At 33.0% G+C, this 16755-nt stretch overlaps 2 protein-coding genes across 2 annotated transcripts; one reads left to right on the forward strand and one right to left on the reverse strand.

Annotated features, from left to right (window-relative positions):
- The first annotated feature begins 10944 nt into the window (after positions 1–10944).
- On the forward strand, positions 10945–14032 carry LOC138880670 (uncharacterized). Its single transcript, XM_070160842.1, has 7 exons — positions 10945–10951; positions 11525–11605; positions 11722–11802; positions 11867–12263; positions 12367–12493; positions 13162–13700; positions 13786–14032. The coding sequence occupies exons 1-7, from the start codon at positions 10945–10947 to the stop codon at positions 14030–14032; spliced, it is 1479 nt and encodes a 492-aa protein (XP_070016943.1).
- A 685-nt stretch (positions 14033–14717) lies between these two features.
- LOC138880671 (uncharacterized) lies at positions 14718–15572 on the reverse strand. The gene is made up of 2 exons (XM_070160843.1): positions 15366–15572; positions 14718–15161 (listed from the first exon to the last, which is right to left on the reverse strand). Exons 1-2 carry the CDS (start codon positions 15570–15572, stop codon positions 14718–14720), a joined length of 651 nt encoding a protein of 216 aa, XP_070016944.1.
- Between the last annotated feature and the right edge of the window lie 1183 nt (positions 15573–16755).

Below are 16755 nucleotides of genomic sequence, written 5' to 3' on the forward strand. Positions count from 1 at the left end.
TTTGTATCTATGCTTATTTTTTCATCAATTATTATGTTCTTCATTATCTGTGGATGCCTAGAAAAAGCCAAAAAGGTAGTCCTAAACAGGAGCGGATCCAGTGTAATAACTGTTTATTCTTGTGAACACATAAACTTTTGTCTAGATCTTATATTTATATTGAGAATTATAAATGTATAAGAATATTTAGCCCGGAATCCAGTCCGTTAATTCAGTTACTATCGTATATTAACTTGAGATTTTTGTAGGAATCCATAAACTTAAAATCATGAATTCGCCAATGTCCTAAACTATATATATTTTGTGAAAGCTTAGTAGCTTATATGTAGATGCATTCGGAGGTGGATTCGGGATTTAAACTCTATGAGTTCAACTTTTAAAAATTTTAACATTGAACCCATTATATTTTTAAAATTATGTGTTCAAATCTATTATTTTTATAATTTTAATAAATTTTTACACATAAATTTCTTTTTCGCGTCAAAAATTATGGGTTCAATTGAACCCGTAATTACGACACTGCATGCATATAGTTCAAACTTCAAAGCTTAATTTCTTTCTAATATTTTGTTTGCTTAATGTGTAATACATTTGTATTGTTGATGAGAATTTTTCAATTGTTCAGATAGTACAATTGATCTGACAAAAAAGAAATTAATAATTTATATTTCCAAAAGTATAGGCATAGATATTACAATTAAAAAGAAAATAATGTCCACAATCTACCTCTCTTTGTTTATTATAAGCTATGCATCCTCCTCTCTTATTACAATATATATATATTTGTTCTTATTACGGCAGTCTCTCATAACTCACTTTGTCGAAATTCTGGATTTGTCATTGAATGTTTAACAATTACTCGACAACAATAAGGGTAACTAGTGAGACTTAGATATTTCTTTTCTTGAAAGGCAATACAAAATTTAGGATTAAAAGAAATATTTTTTATAGAAAATCAAGAAGGTGTTTGATAATATTTCAATTTGCAATCTCTCTGTTTTTATTTATAAGAGAATGGTAGTGATGTTGACATGTTTAATCATGTAAAAGCCAGCTTAAAAAATATTTGATAATATATTTTTTGAAGAAAAATGAAAGTTTTAATTAAGACACAGTACATATGTCTAAGGGTCTTCTTTCCTCTTGCTGAAGGATTCATTGCCAAATAAGTCCCTGCATTTTATGTTAGTGTGAAGGTGATAGAAATATCAAAAATAAAAAGTAACAGGGTTAAATTCAGGGTTAGGATTTTGAGTTTATGAATTATAGATTTTAATGGTAGGTTATTGGGTTATGGACAAATTTTGAGCATGTTACACTTTTGAGCAGTGTTGCGGCCAAACGCACACGCAAATATATGCGGTCGTCAAGTAATAAAGTGACTAAAAGTTGGATGTCGAACTCACGAGGACTTGTGGTTAACTATTAACTAAATTAGATTATCCTAATTATCTAAACAAGAATTAAACCTAGAAATATTTGATTCTAAACTAATTAAATAAAGAAATATAAATAATGAGTTTTGAACAGAGAAGCGCAGACTTTATGATATTAATGTAATGAAAACGATCTAGAGTTATGGGCTATCTAACAATCCTATTGTATTTTTCAATTGAATTGACTGATTAATTTATCTAGCTTATTGGTTGAGAGGGTTAATATTGCTCATAAGACTCTGTCGAGTTCTTACTCGCCTATTCAAGCTAACCTAACGTCTTATGTCTATGGAGTTAGAATCAACAAGAACGCATTTATAATTCCTATGAACCTACCAAGCAAGGCAATTAGGTATATGTCTATCATAACCGCGAATCCGTTCCCCGATGCCCATGCTCAAGAACTTGCTCTACTCAATCCTATATGCAATCTAGAGTTCCTACTTTCGACTTCAATTCTAGATTCATAGATAGTATGCAATTGGTCAAGCAATTAAATAATGAAGCGCAAGATTGAATAAATAAACCAATATGATAAACCAAGAAGGTATATTCAATATCCGAATAACAATAGTCATGAAAGAACCACAACCCTAGAACGTGAAATTTAGCTCCACATAGACATGGTAGCCAAACAACAAATCATACAAAGAAACATAAAAATTACTAAGTTTGGTGAAAGAAAAGATGAAACCCTGATTCCACGGCGGCTCTTTGCTCTCCCTAGGTCGAAATTCTGTCCACAAGTGTGTTAGATGACCTAAAAGGGTCATTTTTGGCCTATATATTGCACACAAAAGTCGTGGGCCAAAGTTTTCCTTTTCCTAATCCGACTCAGCTTCAATGATTGATGCTAGGGTGGATGCGAACAGCTTCTTCAGCTTCGCATGCTAGGGTGGATGCTTCGCATCCATCCTTTGTTCCTCCATCTCTGTTGTGCTCAGGTGCGGATGCTATGGCCCAACTTCACTGCTAAGTGTGCATCAACTAGCCTTCTTTCCAAGGTTGGATGCGACGCATCCACCCTCTTCTAATCTAGTTGGAGCACCTTTTCTTCATATTTTTGCACTCCAAACATCCTAAATCATCACACATAACTTAATTAGTCATAAAACTAATAATTAATACATATTGGGCATTTTTAACACCAAATAGCACAAAAAAGCGGTTAAAACATGAATAAAGTAACATCAAAACATATAAAAATATGTCCAACATCAATCGGTCTGCCAAAATAATTATATTCACTAGCCAAATTTACAATATATATACATTAATATACGAAAAATATATATTTTACTATTTTTTGGAGGGACTATACTGCCTAATTTTTTCATAAATTTTTATACGTACTATATGAAAGTTACTGAATTTTGTCGAATCATTAAATTTTATTGTGGCTTCCCTCTGGTTAAACTTGAAATTCAATTCCATTTATATGATGCATGTGTCCTTTGTTTTGACCTAGCTGTTTGTTCAGTACGATAATGGAAAGGACAAACTTACATTACTTCAAACAAACGGTAAACCAAAAACTCCAAAAACTACTGGTAATACTAGAAAACAAACAGATCGACAAGTGACCCTAGCTTTGACCTAACAGATTTCGTATTTTTGTCCCTTTGTACTAATTCTTTTGGTTAAAAAACATTTGAAAAGAACAAGGGAAGTCAACAAAAAGAAGAAGAAAAAAACCTAAATACATATTTTTTTCTGTAGTACAAAAAGTTCAAACTTAAGAGTCTTAAGGGTTTTGAATGTGTTAACATAGGATATAATTGCGGATCCAGAATTTGAACGTGGCGGAGAAACACAAGTGAATTGCTCAATTAGTACATCCATCAAACTTTTGATATTAAAGGCTCCAAGTAAAATATATTAAAGTTTTTAATATATATATACTAATATATTTAGAGCCCGTTTGGACATACAATTTTTTTCCTTTTTTTCAATTTTTTATTTTTGGAAAACAATGTTTGGTTATCCCTCCCCAAACAGCCTCTCTACCCTTCGGGGTAGGGGTAAGGTCTGCGTACATATTACCCTCCCCAGACCTCACTTGTGGGATTATATTGGGTCGTTGTTGTTGTTGTTGTTGTTGTTGTTGTTGTTGTTGTTGTTGTTGTAATGTTTGGTTATCTCATTCTTACCAATTTTTCCTTTTTCACTTGAAAAACCATTTTCAAATTTGAAAAATTGAAAATGAGAATTTACTAGTTTTTAATTTTACAAACTTACCCTATATTTTTAAAATTTATAAAATGGCCCCATCAGTTTTTCATCTTTGCAGATACATCTTTGACGATTGATGGTGGAACATCAGTCCTAGTTGATACTTGAACTCTGCCTACTGAAAATTTGATTATATGGTTATGACTTATGAGAAATATGTGACTATGCCTGCTTTTGCACCTTTTTTGTGTGTTAGCAGAATTAGAAAATGTGATATTTATTTTGTATCTTCTGTGTATTGCAGTAAAGCAGAATATGATAACAGTTAAACAATAGCATTTTAATTGTTTATTTCAAGTAGGATAATCAAGTTGGGGTGGTTTTGATATTTTTTTTACAAATTGTAGGGTATAAATCACGTTTCATGGTTTTGAAAAAAAAAAGACATCCAAATATATTGCAAAAATTATAACCAAACACAATTTCATCCTTAATTCAAATTTTAGTGAAATTTTAAATTTAAAAAAAAAATTAAAATTCATGTCCAAACGCCTACTTAAAATTATTGTTGAATTAACAGGTCCTTTGACCCTCTTCTCCAAGCATAGGACTGCTTCTTATAAGCTACTATAAAATGGGTAAATACTTATCCACACTGGGTGTTTACACCAAACTATATTAACTCACTATGGTTAATTAATTTAATTAGATAAGAATACATGTAATTTACCATGGTTAAATGATTGAAATCCATATGCAAGACACATGTTATATATCTATTGGTTTGGTGTAAACACTCGGTGCGAATAAGTTTTTACCCTATAAAGTGGCGCGCGCAAAAGGTTCCGGTCTAAAGAGTTCTTTTTTATTTTTAATATTGATATTCAATATCTTACTAATCTGACTAATCCAAATTTTTGTAGGGCCTATCAAATACGATAACGTTCCCTATTATGTATTTATGTGTTTTCGGGGTTCGAACCTGAGATTTTTGGTTAAGGGGCAAGAATCCAGGAAAATTTTATTTTGTGTCTCATACAACTGACACTAGTTGTATGAGGGAACTTTTTTGTCTCACATTATTGTGGACCCAGAAGTATAAGATTGGGGTCCACAAATTTGTGAGACAAAAAGGAGCTTCATACAACTAACGTAAGTTGTATGAGACACAAAATAAAACTTCTCGAGAATCCAATTCTTTCCACCATACCCGTTGGTGGTCCCTGAAGAGTATTAAGTTATACTACTATTATAAATCGATTAATCTTTTACGAAATAACAAGAATATCGAAAAATAAATATGAGAATTACTGAATTAACAACCAACCGATCATTATGGAAATCTTTAAGACCTCAAAAGTATATCCTCCAGTTGACTTTAATTTATTTTTTTGGCTCTTTTCACACATATTAAGAAATTTATTTTTTAACAGTAATTAACAATGAAATTAACTATATTAATCTTAATTTATTTATTCAAAATATAACAAATACTCCTAGACTCTTTACTCTAAGGCAACTTTGAAAAAAGAAGTTAATTCCTTCTTGATATCTGACACAATCAAATATTGTGAATCACAAAAAAAAATACTAAAAAATCAATTAAAATGGATAGGGAAAAAAAGGAAATTATACTCCCTCTGTCTCATATTATGTGTCGTGTTTCTCTTTTACACGTCTTTTAAGAAATACTCCCTCCAGTCCAAAATAAGTAATTTTTTGGCCTTTTTGGTGGTCCAAAATAAGTGATTTTTTCAGATTTCAAGAATGAATTAATTATTTTTTTTCTTATATTGTCCTTGGAGTAAATAGTGTTGGAGTATGTGTTAGAAGTGTTTATGTGAGATAGTAAAGGTTAATATGGTCAATTTCATTGCTCATTAATGTTAAAAGGTGGATTTCTTAATCTGTATGAAAACATCCAAAAAATCACTTATTTTGCACCGGAGGGAGTATTAATTAGGAAAGGGATTAGACTATTCTACCCTTATTTATGTCTAAAATATAATTTCTTTTTATTGAATATTTATTCTATTTATGTGTTATCTCTATCTTCAAGAACATTATTATTAAGGATAAAAAAGGAAAAAAAAACAATCAATTTTGTCTTGAACTTTTAAAATGACAAATAATTTGAGACAACTATTTTTAGTAACCGTGACTATTAATATACGGGAAGGAGTATTATCAATCGTCTAAAAATAGAGGGATCCAGTTATTATTATGTAGGACCAAATGCAATGAGGTGTCGAAAATATTAAGGCAGATACATAACACCAAGACAGCAGCTCTTAACTGTACCTGTGACATTAATAACATCAGCCATTAATGTTTTTTTTGTTAGCCCCTCTTATCTCTTTCTTCTTAATTCTCATTTATTATACCGGCGAAGGTATCGTTAGAGTAACGGTAAAATTATTTCCGTATGATTTATAGATCACGGATTCGAGCTGTGGAATCAGTCACTAATGTTTTTATTAGGATATGTTGCTTACATCACACTCTTTTGGGGTGCGACCCTTCTGTGGACTCTGCGTGAACGCAAAATTATACTCCTTTAAGGTACGACCCTTCTCTGGACTCTACGTTAACACGAAATACTTGATGCACCAATCTGCCTTTTTATTTATACTAGAAAAAAGATGACACTCATTTAATGCAATTCAGTAGGCTGTGCTTTACCAACTGCTTTAAGTTGCAAAGGAATAGAAAGGATAAAATTTATTAATTGTTCTTTCGTTTCAGAGAAGGATATTTTCTCCTTATTTGAATTTTGAATCTTATTCTTATAACATTAGGTAAGCAATTTTGTGATTGTAAGATTTTATTGTTTCCTAAGAGTAACTAACATACTATATATCGACCACTAAGGTTTATGGTGTGGGATGAATCTGATTCATCTATTCCGAATCAAAGGTCTGGTTCAAGCTTTGAAAATGAAAAACAATCGTGGTAGGAACGTTTCTCTCTTTAATGGGCCTTACGCGACGACAATTAAAATTAGGGATTTTTACCTATCTATACCATATATTAAACTTTATTACCTTCATTGTTTAAGAATTGTGTTAATTACATTTAAGCGTACCAAATTACCTTTTATATACCATAATTCAAATTAAGGGCATAATTATTCCTTCATTTATTGTAGGCGTGATTTTACGACCGTATTTTCACGTTATTTCGTTTACCCGCCTCTCTCTCCTCCCACCCCCCCCACACCCCCTACGATTTACCTTCAGTTAATTCCCCCCACCCCCACGATTTACCTTCAGTTTTTCCTCCATTCTCGTACAATCTCTTCTCACCCACAATTACCATCACTTTCTTCTCCACTTAATTACCTTCAGTTGTATCCCCCACGATTTGAATTCACTTCCATCTTTGTCTTCAACTCCTAAATCATGAAAAAAACCAACACTCCCCAAAAAAATCATCAAAAGCTATATTAGCTGATATTCCAACCTTTGATTTGGGTGTTTTAACACCAAAATCACCACCCAAAAACCCACAATCGACGCATGCAAGTGAACAAACTACTGGTATTTCATCTCCTAGACAAATTCGTGCGGAAATGAGAAGCAAGCATTTGCACGATGTTGATGTTGGTGGAGTTGATAAACTAGTCGAGAATCAACTCAAATGCAAGGGGAAAGAGTTGAGTGTAGATGACGATTTTGTAGATGATTGCCCCAAAGTTCCATCTGTGAAAAAACACAAGGTCTCTCCTTCTTCATCAAAACCAAAGAAGAAGAAACCCTCAAAAAAAGTACCAAAATTGGTTAAGGAAAAAATTTCAATAAAGGTAAACACTATTTATGTTTCCTCACTGTTTTGTAGTTTGATTTTGGTTGTAAAAATCTGTTGTTCAAGTGTTAATTTAGTGTTCAAGTGTTTTTTGGCCAAATGTGGTATTGTCCTAATTTTGTAGATTATTTGTCGCAATTTTGTAGGTTTAATGGAACTGTGATTATTAGACAGTGTATAACTGTAGTTAGTTTGTAGTTGATTTGTAGTCTGATCGTTAAATTGTAGAGATGGTATTTTTCATTGCAACCTGTATTGCTGCTACATTTAACTTCATTCTAAATACAATTAATCTACATTTTGTGAGTTACTTGAAGTAACTGTTACATTCTGTAGATAATGTTTACACGTGCATTGTTCTTCTTTGATTGTTCAAGTGTATTTTGGTAAAATGTGGTGTTGTCCTAATTTTGTAGATTCTTTGTCTCAATTTTGTAGTTTAATTGGAACTGTGACTCTTAGACAGTGTATAAATGTAGTTAGTTTGTAGTTGATGTGTAGTCTGATGGTTAAATTGTAGATATGATTTTTTTATTGTAGCCTGTATAGCTCATATATTTAACTTCATTCTAACTACAGTTAATCTACATTTATGTGAGATACTTGAAGTAACTGTTTTGTAGATTCTTTGTCTCAATTTTGTAGTTTAATTGGAACTGTGACTCTTAGACAGTGTATAAATGTAGTTAGTTTGTAGTTGATGTGTAGTCTGATGGTTAAATTGTAGATATGTTATTTTTTATTGTAGCCTGTATAGCTCATATATTTAACTTCATTCTAACTACAGTTAATCTACATTTATGTGAGATACTTGAAGTAACTGTTACATCCTGTAGATAATGTTTACACGTGCATTGTTCTTCTGTTATTGTTTTGTAGTTATAGGTGTGGGTAGGCTATTCTTCTTCTAGTTATATTTTGTATTTGTCATGTAGTTATATGTAGATTACTGCTTCCTTTTTATGCAAACTACTAATGTTCATTAATTTTATATTTTCTACAGAATGGACCTTACTTTGCACAACAAAATGTTGATTATGGTGTGCTTAGATTCCACAGTTTGTGTGATCCTAGCATACCTAGCCAGATACAAGCTTTACTCTCTCTGAATGCTTTAAGGGTTTTCAGAAAAACTTGTTTTGGTTACTTATTAGGTCTCCCCACAATCTGTATGCAAAACCAATCACTTCATCTTCTGATGAAGTATGAATTGACAAAGTCTACTGACTCATATTTTTCAGTACTATTTAAGGGTGAAAAATTGAATTTTTCCTTGAGAGAATTTGGGTTGATAACTGGTCTTAATTGTGTGAATAAGTTTTCAGACTATGGTTACACTTCCACCTATGTTAGCCCTTTAATGAATACATATTTTCCGAACAAAGAAAGGGTTGAGAAATGGCATTTGAAAAATGTAGTGACTAATAAAGCATGGGCAAACGATGTGGATGCGGTGAAGTTGTGCATTCTTTATATGTTGGAATTTTTTGTTTGTCCTTCTGATAAAGACCATGTGACTTTCATAGACAAGTTTATGTTCTTTCTAATAGAGTCTGGTAATTTTGAGTCATACCCATGGGGTATCAAATCCTTCAAGCAGGTTATTGAATCTGTCTGACATCGTCTTAATCCCCATGTACATTCTTATCTGATACGGGGATGCTCATTAGCCTTGCAAGTGTGGCTATATGAGTGTTGCTCGTCCGTCAGCACCGAGCTTGCTACGATATGTTCTGAATCTATACCTCGCATTTTAAGATGGTCAGCTACAAAGGGGCAGATTTGGTTAACTGCAATTGAAGAGAAGATGATCAAACCTGAGTGGATCAAAGTATTTTTTTCCACTTTTGTATGATGCTACAATTACATTCATAATAACTACATTGAATCTACATTTTTTTTGTCACTTGAATTAACTGTTATTTTCATCATTCAGTTCACAAACATGATTGAATCTGGAGAAGAGCTTGGAGTGCTTAATCTGCCAGACAAGATTCAATATGAAGATGAACATGGTGCTCAACCATCACATGTTCCAACTGCTGCTTCTCCATCATTTGAACCCAAATATACAGATTGTCAAGAGGACATTGAATCTGTCAGTAGCAAGCTCATGAAGTTGGAAAAGGGGATTGTGCAGGTATTATGAATAACTACAATATATTGACATAATTTGCTACATTTTGACTTCATTACATAACAATTATAGTATGTTATACATTGTAGTTAATTTGTGGTATAAATCTATAACAATTATAGTTTGTTGAATTGTAGTGTAACTGTAGCAGTTAGAATAAGATTACCAACTAATTATATATTTAATTTTTAGGTTGATGGAAAGTTAGATGCCTATAGGAAGGCTGTTTTTGAGGAACTCTCAAGCCTTCGAGAGTTCATAGATCAATCTTTGAAGGGTGTTATGAATGTGATAAACAAGAGGTTTGATTTGGACGAGTCAAAGGTAAGAATTTACATATAATTTTGTACTAAGACTAATTAAGACATATGAATAAAGTAGTCTCAAATATTCCCCAAAATTGTAGTTTGCTGGTAGTTCAACAAAAAATAATTACCAACATCAAGGAGAGAACAACCAGCAATTCCAGTTCAATGCTGGTGATCAACTGCATGGAAGCACAAGCAATACAGGTATCTACAAAATTCCTACAGGGGCAGCTGTAAGCACGTGATTTTTGCCCTATATGAGAATTACTCCCAAAAAATTCAAAAAATAAAGTAATTTTTCTTGGTGTGCAATTTTGTGATGTTTTGTGATATTTTGAATAATTATTTGTATTTTTCTGTGCATGTTTATTTGCTAAATTAATAAAAAATACAAAAATATGTCGCATTTTGCATATAGGATTTAATTCTACAATTGTTAGTAATTAAATTTGTTTTACAAAAATTAAAAATTACAAAAATAGGCATCGTTTGCATTTTTAGCATTTAATGTCCAAATATACAATTTTATGCTTAATTAATACTTAATTGTGCGTTAATTGTTATTGGGAGTTAATTTGCGCTTTTATAACTTAATTTAGTTCTTAATAATAGTTTAAGTATTTTTATAATTTAGTTTTAGAAAAATAAAAGAAGAAAAGAGAGCGAAAATATAAAGAAAGTCGGAATTGGACCTCTTCTTCAATTTCAAGCCACAGGCCCAAAAAATGGCCCAATCTTCCCAAACGACCCAGTCCATTTCAAACCGGGTCAACCCGGTCCATAACCCAACACCCCCTATCTTGCATTTCAAAAAAAAAACAAAGCAAAACAAAACAAAACAAAAAAAAAGAAAAGGAAGAAAACCCTAAAAAATCCCTCTCTCTCATCCGCCCCCCCCCCTTTCTCTTTCTCTCTTTTCTTCTTCTTCTTCAAGCATCCAAACACCCCATCCATGGCTGCCCTTCCCCCACCTCTTCTCCTTCACATACACACACACAACCACGGCAACACAACACACACACACCCGCCGCCCGTGTTTCTTGGTTGGGTAGAGAAAAAGTATTGATTTTAATTAATTGAAAGGTTTATGGGATGTGTTATATATGTGAAGTCTTGAAATCAAAAGAAAGGATATACAGAGAGATAGAAAAAAAATACACAAATACGAGAGAGAGAAACAAATCTGAAAATAAGAGAGAGAAAAGGGCTGAACATTTAAGAGATAGAAAATTCCGAAAACTATTTAAGCTTTCAAAATAAAAAAAAAACACTAAAAAAAAATATTCTGCTTTCTTTTGTTGTTTGAAATCAGAATTAATTGTTGTTTCATCAAAGCTGGAAGATTTTGTTTTTTTTTTGGATTACTACTCCACTGGGTTGTTACTGTTGTTGGGCTATTGTTGCTGTGTTGTACTGATTTTACTGCTGCTGCTGATTCTCATATTCATTTTCTTTTGCTTCCAATATCAGGTACACAACTGAAAAGCTGGTTATTGTAATCCGAAATATGAAGCATGAATACATATGAAGAATGAAAATTTGAAGTTTTAATTTCGTTTTTTTTTTCTTTGTTCCTTTTGTTGATTGTATTTAAGCTATTTCATGAATTACTAAATAATAGCTGGATTATTTAATTATACTAATCATTTTTTTACTATGTGTTGCAGCTACAATTTCTCCAGAACATTTTCAACCACATGTTGACTTATATCCTGACTTCCAAGAAGCAGCTGAGGCATATAAAGCAGGTACAGAACCATTCCTTCATTACAATAAGGTTTTTATGCAAAATTTTAATAATTTACACCTTAACTACATATTCCTACATATATCTACAATTCTCATTTCCAATTATTCATTCAAGCTGAAGTTTCAGCAGAACATCTACAAGGAAATATTGAGGAAGAACCAGTAATTGATGAAGTAGCTGAGGCACAACAAGCAGGTAATATATTCTCTATAACTCCATAATACTGTTCACATCTACATAGATCTACACTTATATACAGAAGGTGAAGTTCCACAGTCGCCAATTCACGGTGTGACTGTGACTGAAGTTGTTCCTGAAGGCATTGATAAAAAAGTTGTTCCTGAAGGCATTGAAAACAAAGGTTTGACATTGGATGACTTTGAGCTGCCAGAAAACTTATCACAGTTGGTCATGTATGGCGAGCCCATACCAGATGAATCAACCCCTGTTCATCCCGGTAGAACCAGGCAACCGGGAAAACATGCACGATCACCTTTCACATCTTTGTATAGTTCTGGAGGCAGCACATCTGTTGGACCTAAATTTTTTTACCTCAAGCACCCCTTCACAAGTGTCATAGGTGAAAATGTAGATCCTGAATTGACAGAAAGGTTCACCAACTGGTTATACATTCGTAGTGATAAAGTATCTAGGAGGTATGAATGCTTCATTTTACACTGTCTGTTCACCATTTTTATACTTTAAAATTGTAATTCATTTTGTCAATTTTTTGTATTTGATATTTTTTTGTTATTACAGGAGGAAATATTACTTTTCCAAGAAGGATAACCAAATCAAGCTTTGGTTGGATTTTGGTTGTGAAAAGATTGATAAGAAGGACTGGTTTTATGACCTTGCTCACCCCGGACAAGTCATCAATAACACAGTAAGTATAAAGAACATAATCATTCACAATATCTGTTTTGTCTTCAGCTGTGTAGTGTAATTGTAGTTTATTTTTCAGCTATGATGTGTAATTGTAGTAATATTGTAGACAACATATATATGTTACTATATTTATGTCTCAGCTGTGAAATTTTGCTTTTTATGGACCTTATGTATCATATGTGATGATGATTGTATGTACAAACTGGAATTTTGGTACTTTTGACTGACTTGGAATCTCTGTGTACCACAACTGTAGTTACCTTGTAGTAATATTGTAGAGATTGTGATTGTGCCTATTAATATTAACTGTAGGTTGAACTTGCTGATTATTGGGACCTTAAGTTAGGTGGTATGTTTCATTTGTTCCTCTGTATAGTGAATAAATGTAGACAGTGCATAAATATAGTTAATGTGTAGTTGTTTTGTAGTCTGATGGGTCAATTGTACATATAGTACTTGTTCACTATGGTTCATACAAACTACAATTAAATTACATTTTGTGAGGTACTTGGACTAACTGTTATATTTCTGTAGTTATAGTGTAGCTAATTTGCAGCAATCTGTTAGAGTTTTTAATAAATTCAAATTGTAGTTAATCTGTAGCTGTCTTGTAGACAAGTGTGGTTACACCGTACCTTATTGTATATGTTTATTCTATTTTGGCAGCACATTGATGTTATTATGTATTATCTGCGAAAAAGAGGCAAATATGGCCCCAACAATAATACTAGGTTCACAACCACGGATTGCTTGTTCAAGACAAAGATTGAAAGAATCTATGACAAGTTCATAAGTTCTCCACCGGAACAAAGGTATTCGGTTGTTAAACCCGAGGATGATGTTGGAGAATATATTCTTGGGTACAGAATTCTTGCTAATGTTGCCTGGGATCTTGTTGACTATGTGCTCATACCTGTGAACCTTGTAGAGAACTTCCATTGGTTGTTGCTAGTTTTTGACATAAAGGACAGACAACTTTATGTTTATGATTCCATGGTGAGAGCAAACCGTCATAAAACAGTTGAGACATTGGTTGACAAGTTTTCAATCATTATCCCTCTGTATTTGTCATGCACTGGTTTCTATGGTAAACGTAAAGACATTAACTTCAAGAGCACAAAGGCATACATCGAGAAACCAGTTACGGACCCTCTCGACATACAATGGATGGTTGCTGAGATTCCACAACAAAAGGAAGGCTCAGTGTAAAAAAATAATCTCCCTTTCTATATGTTTAATTTTTTTATTTTAATCATTTGTTATATAATGAAAAATTCTCATCTTATGCAGCGATTGTGGTGTATTTGTGGCTGCATTTGCGGAGTATGTTAGCCTTGGAGATTTGGCAATCCCAAAGGAAGATCTTTCTGATATTGACCAACACCGTAGACGCTATGGAGCTCTACTGTGGGACTATGCAACAAAGAAGCAAGAAGATGGGTCAATCAGTGAGAGTGAGGTTACTGGCAGGCTAGCAAGGAGGAAGGGTGCTCCGGCAAAAAACGAGAGGACTAGAGTGCAACGAAAGAAGAAATAGACTATTGTGTTCCTAGTTTGGTCTGTGAAATTTGGTAGTTGAATTGGAAAACAATGTAGGAAATATGTCGTTTTGGTTTTCTACAACACTTTTTGTTGATTACATTATACTCGAGTACTCTGATTACATTTTTACAGCAACAACTTTGTCTTACAATTTGACTTTAATCTTCAAGTTATTTTTATAAATACCTTCAAGTGCCAAGTAATATCTGTATATAACGGTCATTTGTTACACAGCATAAAGATAAAATAAATACAGGAATCGTATAAATAATTTAGCCATCTTTTATCAACAAGGTTTATCAAAAAATTCAATTTATCTACATTTAAACTACGTCAAACTACATTTTAACTACAACTCCTCTACATATGAATAACAGGACTACAGTTCTAACACAGTTAAACTACATATTCACTACAATCTGGATACAATTTACGTTGAATGCATTCTTTATTAATATCAGTTTTTTTGTATACAGTAAATATTAAAGTTTAACTATTCTATAAAAAAAAGACAACTTTAGATGCTTGACAGAATACATAAAAACATAAATAGTGCAGATACACAAATTGATGTTTATACTTCTTATTCATCTTCAAAAACTTAAACAATTACACAAGAAAATCCGATAATTTGAGCTCACTAACATTTATTTTGAATAACTATTCTAACTACATGATATTCATTTCTTTTTCGGCGCATTCTTGCAAGTTCTTTTGTTATGCCCTTCACCTCCACAATTGCCACATGACACCTTGTATTTCTTTGACTTTATTTCATCAAATGTTTTATATCTTTCCTTGTGAGGTCTCCCTGGCTGCCTTTTATCTCCCGCCGGTGGCTTTACTACCTCATCCAAAATATGTTGTGGCACATCCCATTTGCCTTCATCAGGAAGAGGATTTACTGGCATTTCATAGGTAAGCAGAAGGCTCTTCCTTGTGTAATACGGAGAGCAATAGTTTTCGTATGTTTCATTCCTATGCCTTAATGCTGCCAAAGCATGCGCACATGGAAGTTCATCAAGTTGGAATTGTCCACAGCTACATTTCTTGTTTTCTAGACACACAATGTACCGCTTCACACCATCTAACACAGTATGTATATGATCTGTTGAAGCCCTCACCTACAATTGAAGACCAAACAGAAATAATAATACATCAATCATTAAAATGGATTATCAACAATTTACCTACAAATCAGCAACAAATATATTACAGCTCATCTACAAACTATTATTACCGACAATTTGACTACAGTTTAACTACAATCTGGAAAAACTGCAGCTAGTACTTTTTTGATTCTACTGCACCAAAAAAAAATATCTTACCCTTAGTTTCTGAGATAATGTACTGTTGTCTTCCAATTCTTTGTTGTATTTGTGACCAAGGTATGTGAAAGTACCCTTTGCCTTCGATAACTTTTCTTTTGTCCAACGTTCAAGAAGAGTCCTCATATACTCAAATAGATCAAATATTGGAAGCTCTCTTGCATCTTTTGTTACAGCATTCAACGACTCGGCAATGTTTGACGTCATAGTAAAAGTTCTATTCACCGTTGCATGTACTCTTGACCATCTATGATAGCCAATATCATATAGGTAAGACTTTACACGCAGGTCTACCTCTTCAATCTTCAACATCCTTTCATTAAATTCATCCAGAGTGTATGACCGTGCTGTAGCAAAGTACAATTCATGTAATTGTAGATGTCCCTTCTTGAATTTTGACCTTATATTTGTCCATATATGCCACATGCAAGAGTAGTGTGCCAATCCCGGATAGACAACTGATGTTGCCTTCAGTATACTCTCATGCCTATCTGAAACAACACACATTGAAGGTCTTTCACCATATGCCTCCTTGAATTGCTCAAAGAACCACTTCCAAGACGCGTCGTTTTCAGAATCAACCACAGCATATGCCAAGGGAAAAATAGTACCTACATTTTTAAGACATAAAATATGATTAAATAACAACTACAATATATATTGAGAAATATAGACATGTTAACTACATTCTTTTATATAACTACAAAATAACTACAACATAACTACAATTTAACTGCATTTTAAAGACTGTCTACAAAATAAGTACAAAATTATTCCATTATTTACCTGCTGCATCCATGGTGCTTGCTGTCAGCATAATCCCCCTGTAGGCTGACTTTAAGAATGTCCCATCAACCACTACTACCGGCCTACAATGTTGCCAACCATTTATTGATGTACAAAGAGCAACAAATGCGTATAAGAAGCAATCATCTGCTGCCTTCTTCAATTTAACAACAGAACCAGGATAATTCTTCTCAAGAATATAAAAATATTTGGGTAATTTGTTGTAGGAGTCACACGGATTCCCTCTCAAAAACTGTAAAGCTTTTTCCTTTGCTCTCCATGCTTGCATGTAGCTTAGGTTCAGTCCATGTTCGGATAACATGTCAGTTTGTATGTCCTTTGGTGTGTAAACAGTCTTAGGATCACAATACTTTGGAACGACCATGCTACCAAGTACTGCTGCAGTACGTTTGCGCTGTATGAATGTTTCGTCCATTAGGCAGCATGTGTGTTGACGGCTGAAACTTCTTATCTTGAACATTGCCGAATCATTAATTGACGTTGCCTTGAAATGCCATTTACAGCTTTCAGCAACACATATAAGCCAGTAGCTACAAAAGAAATACAATATTTACACAAATTTATGAAAAAACTACAATTAACT

Source organism: Nicotiana sylvestris, chromosome 11, assembly GCF_000393655.2.
Source record: "Nicotiana sylvestris chromosome 11, ASM39365v2, whole genome shotgun sequence".
NCBI classification, from domain to species: Eukaryota; Viridiplantae; Streptophyta; class Magnoliopsida; order Solanales; family Solanaceae; genus Nicotiana; species Nicotiana sylvestris.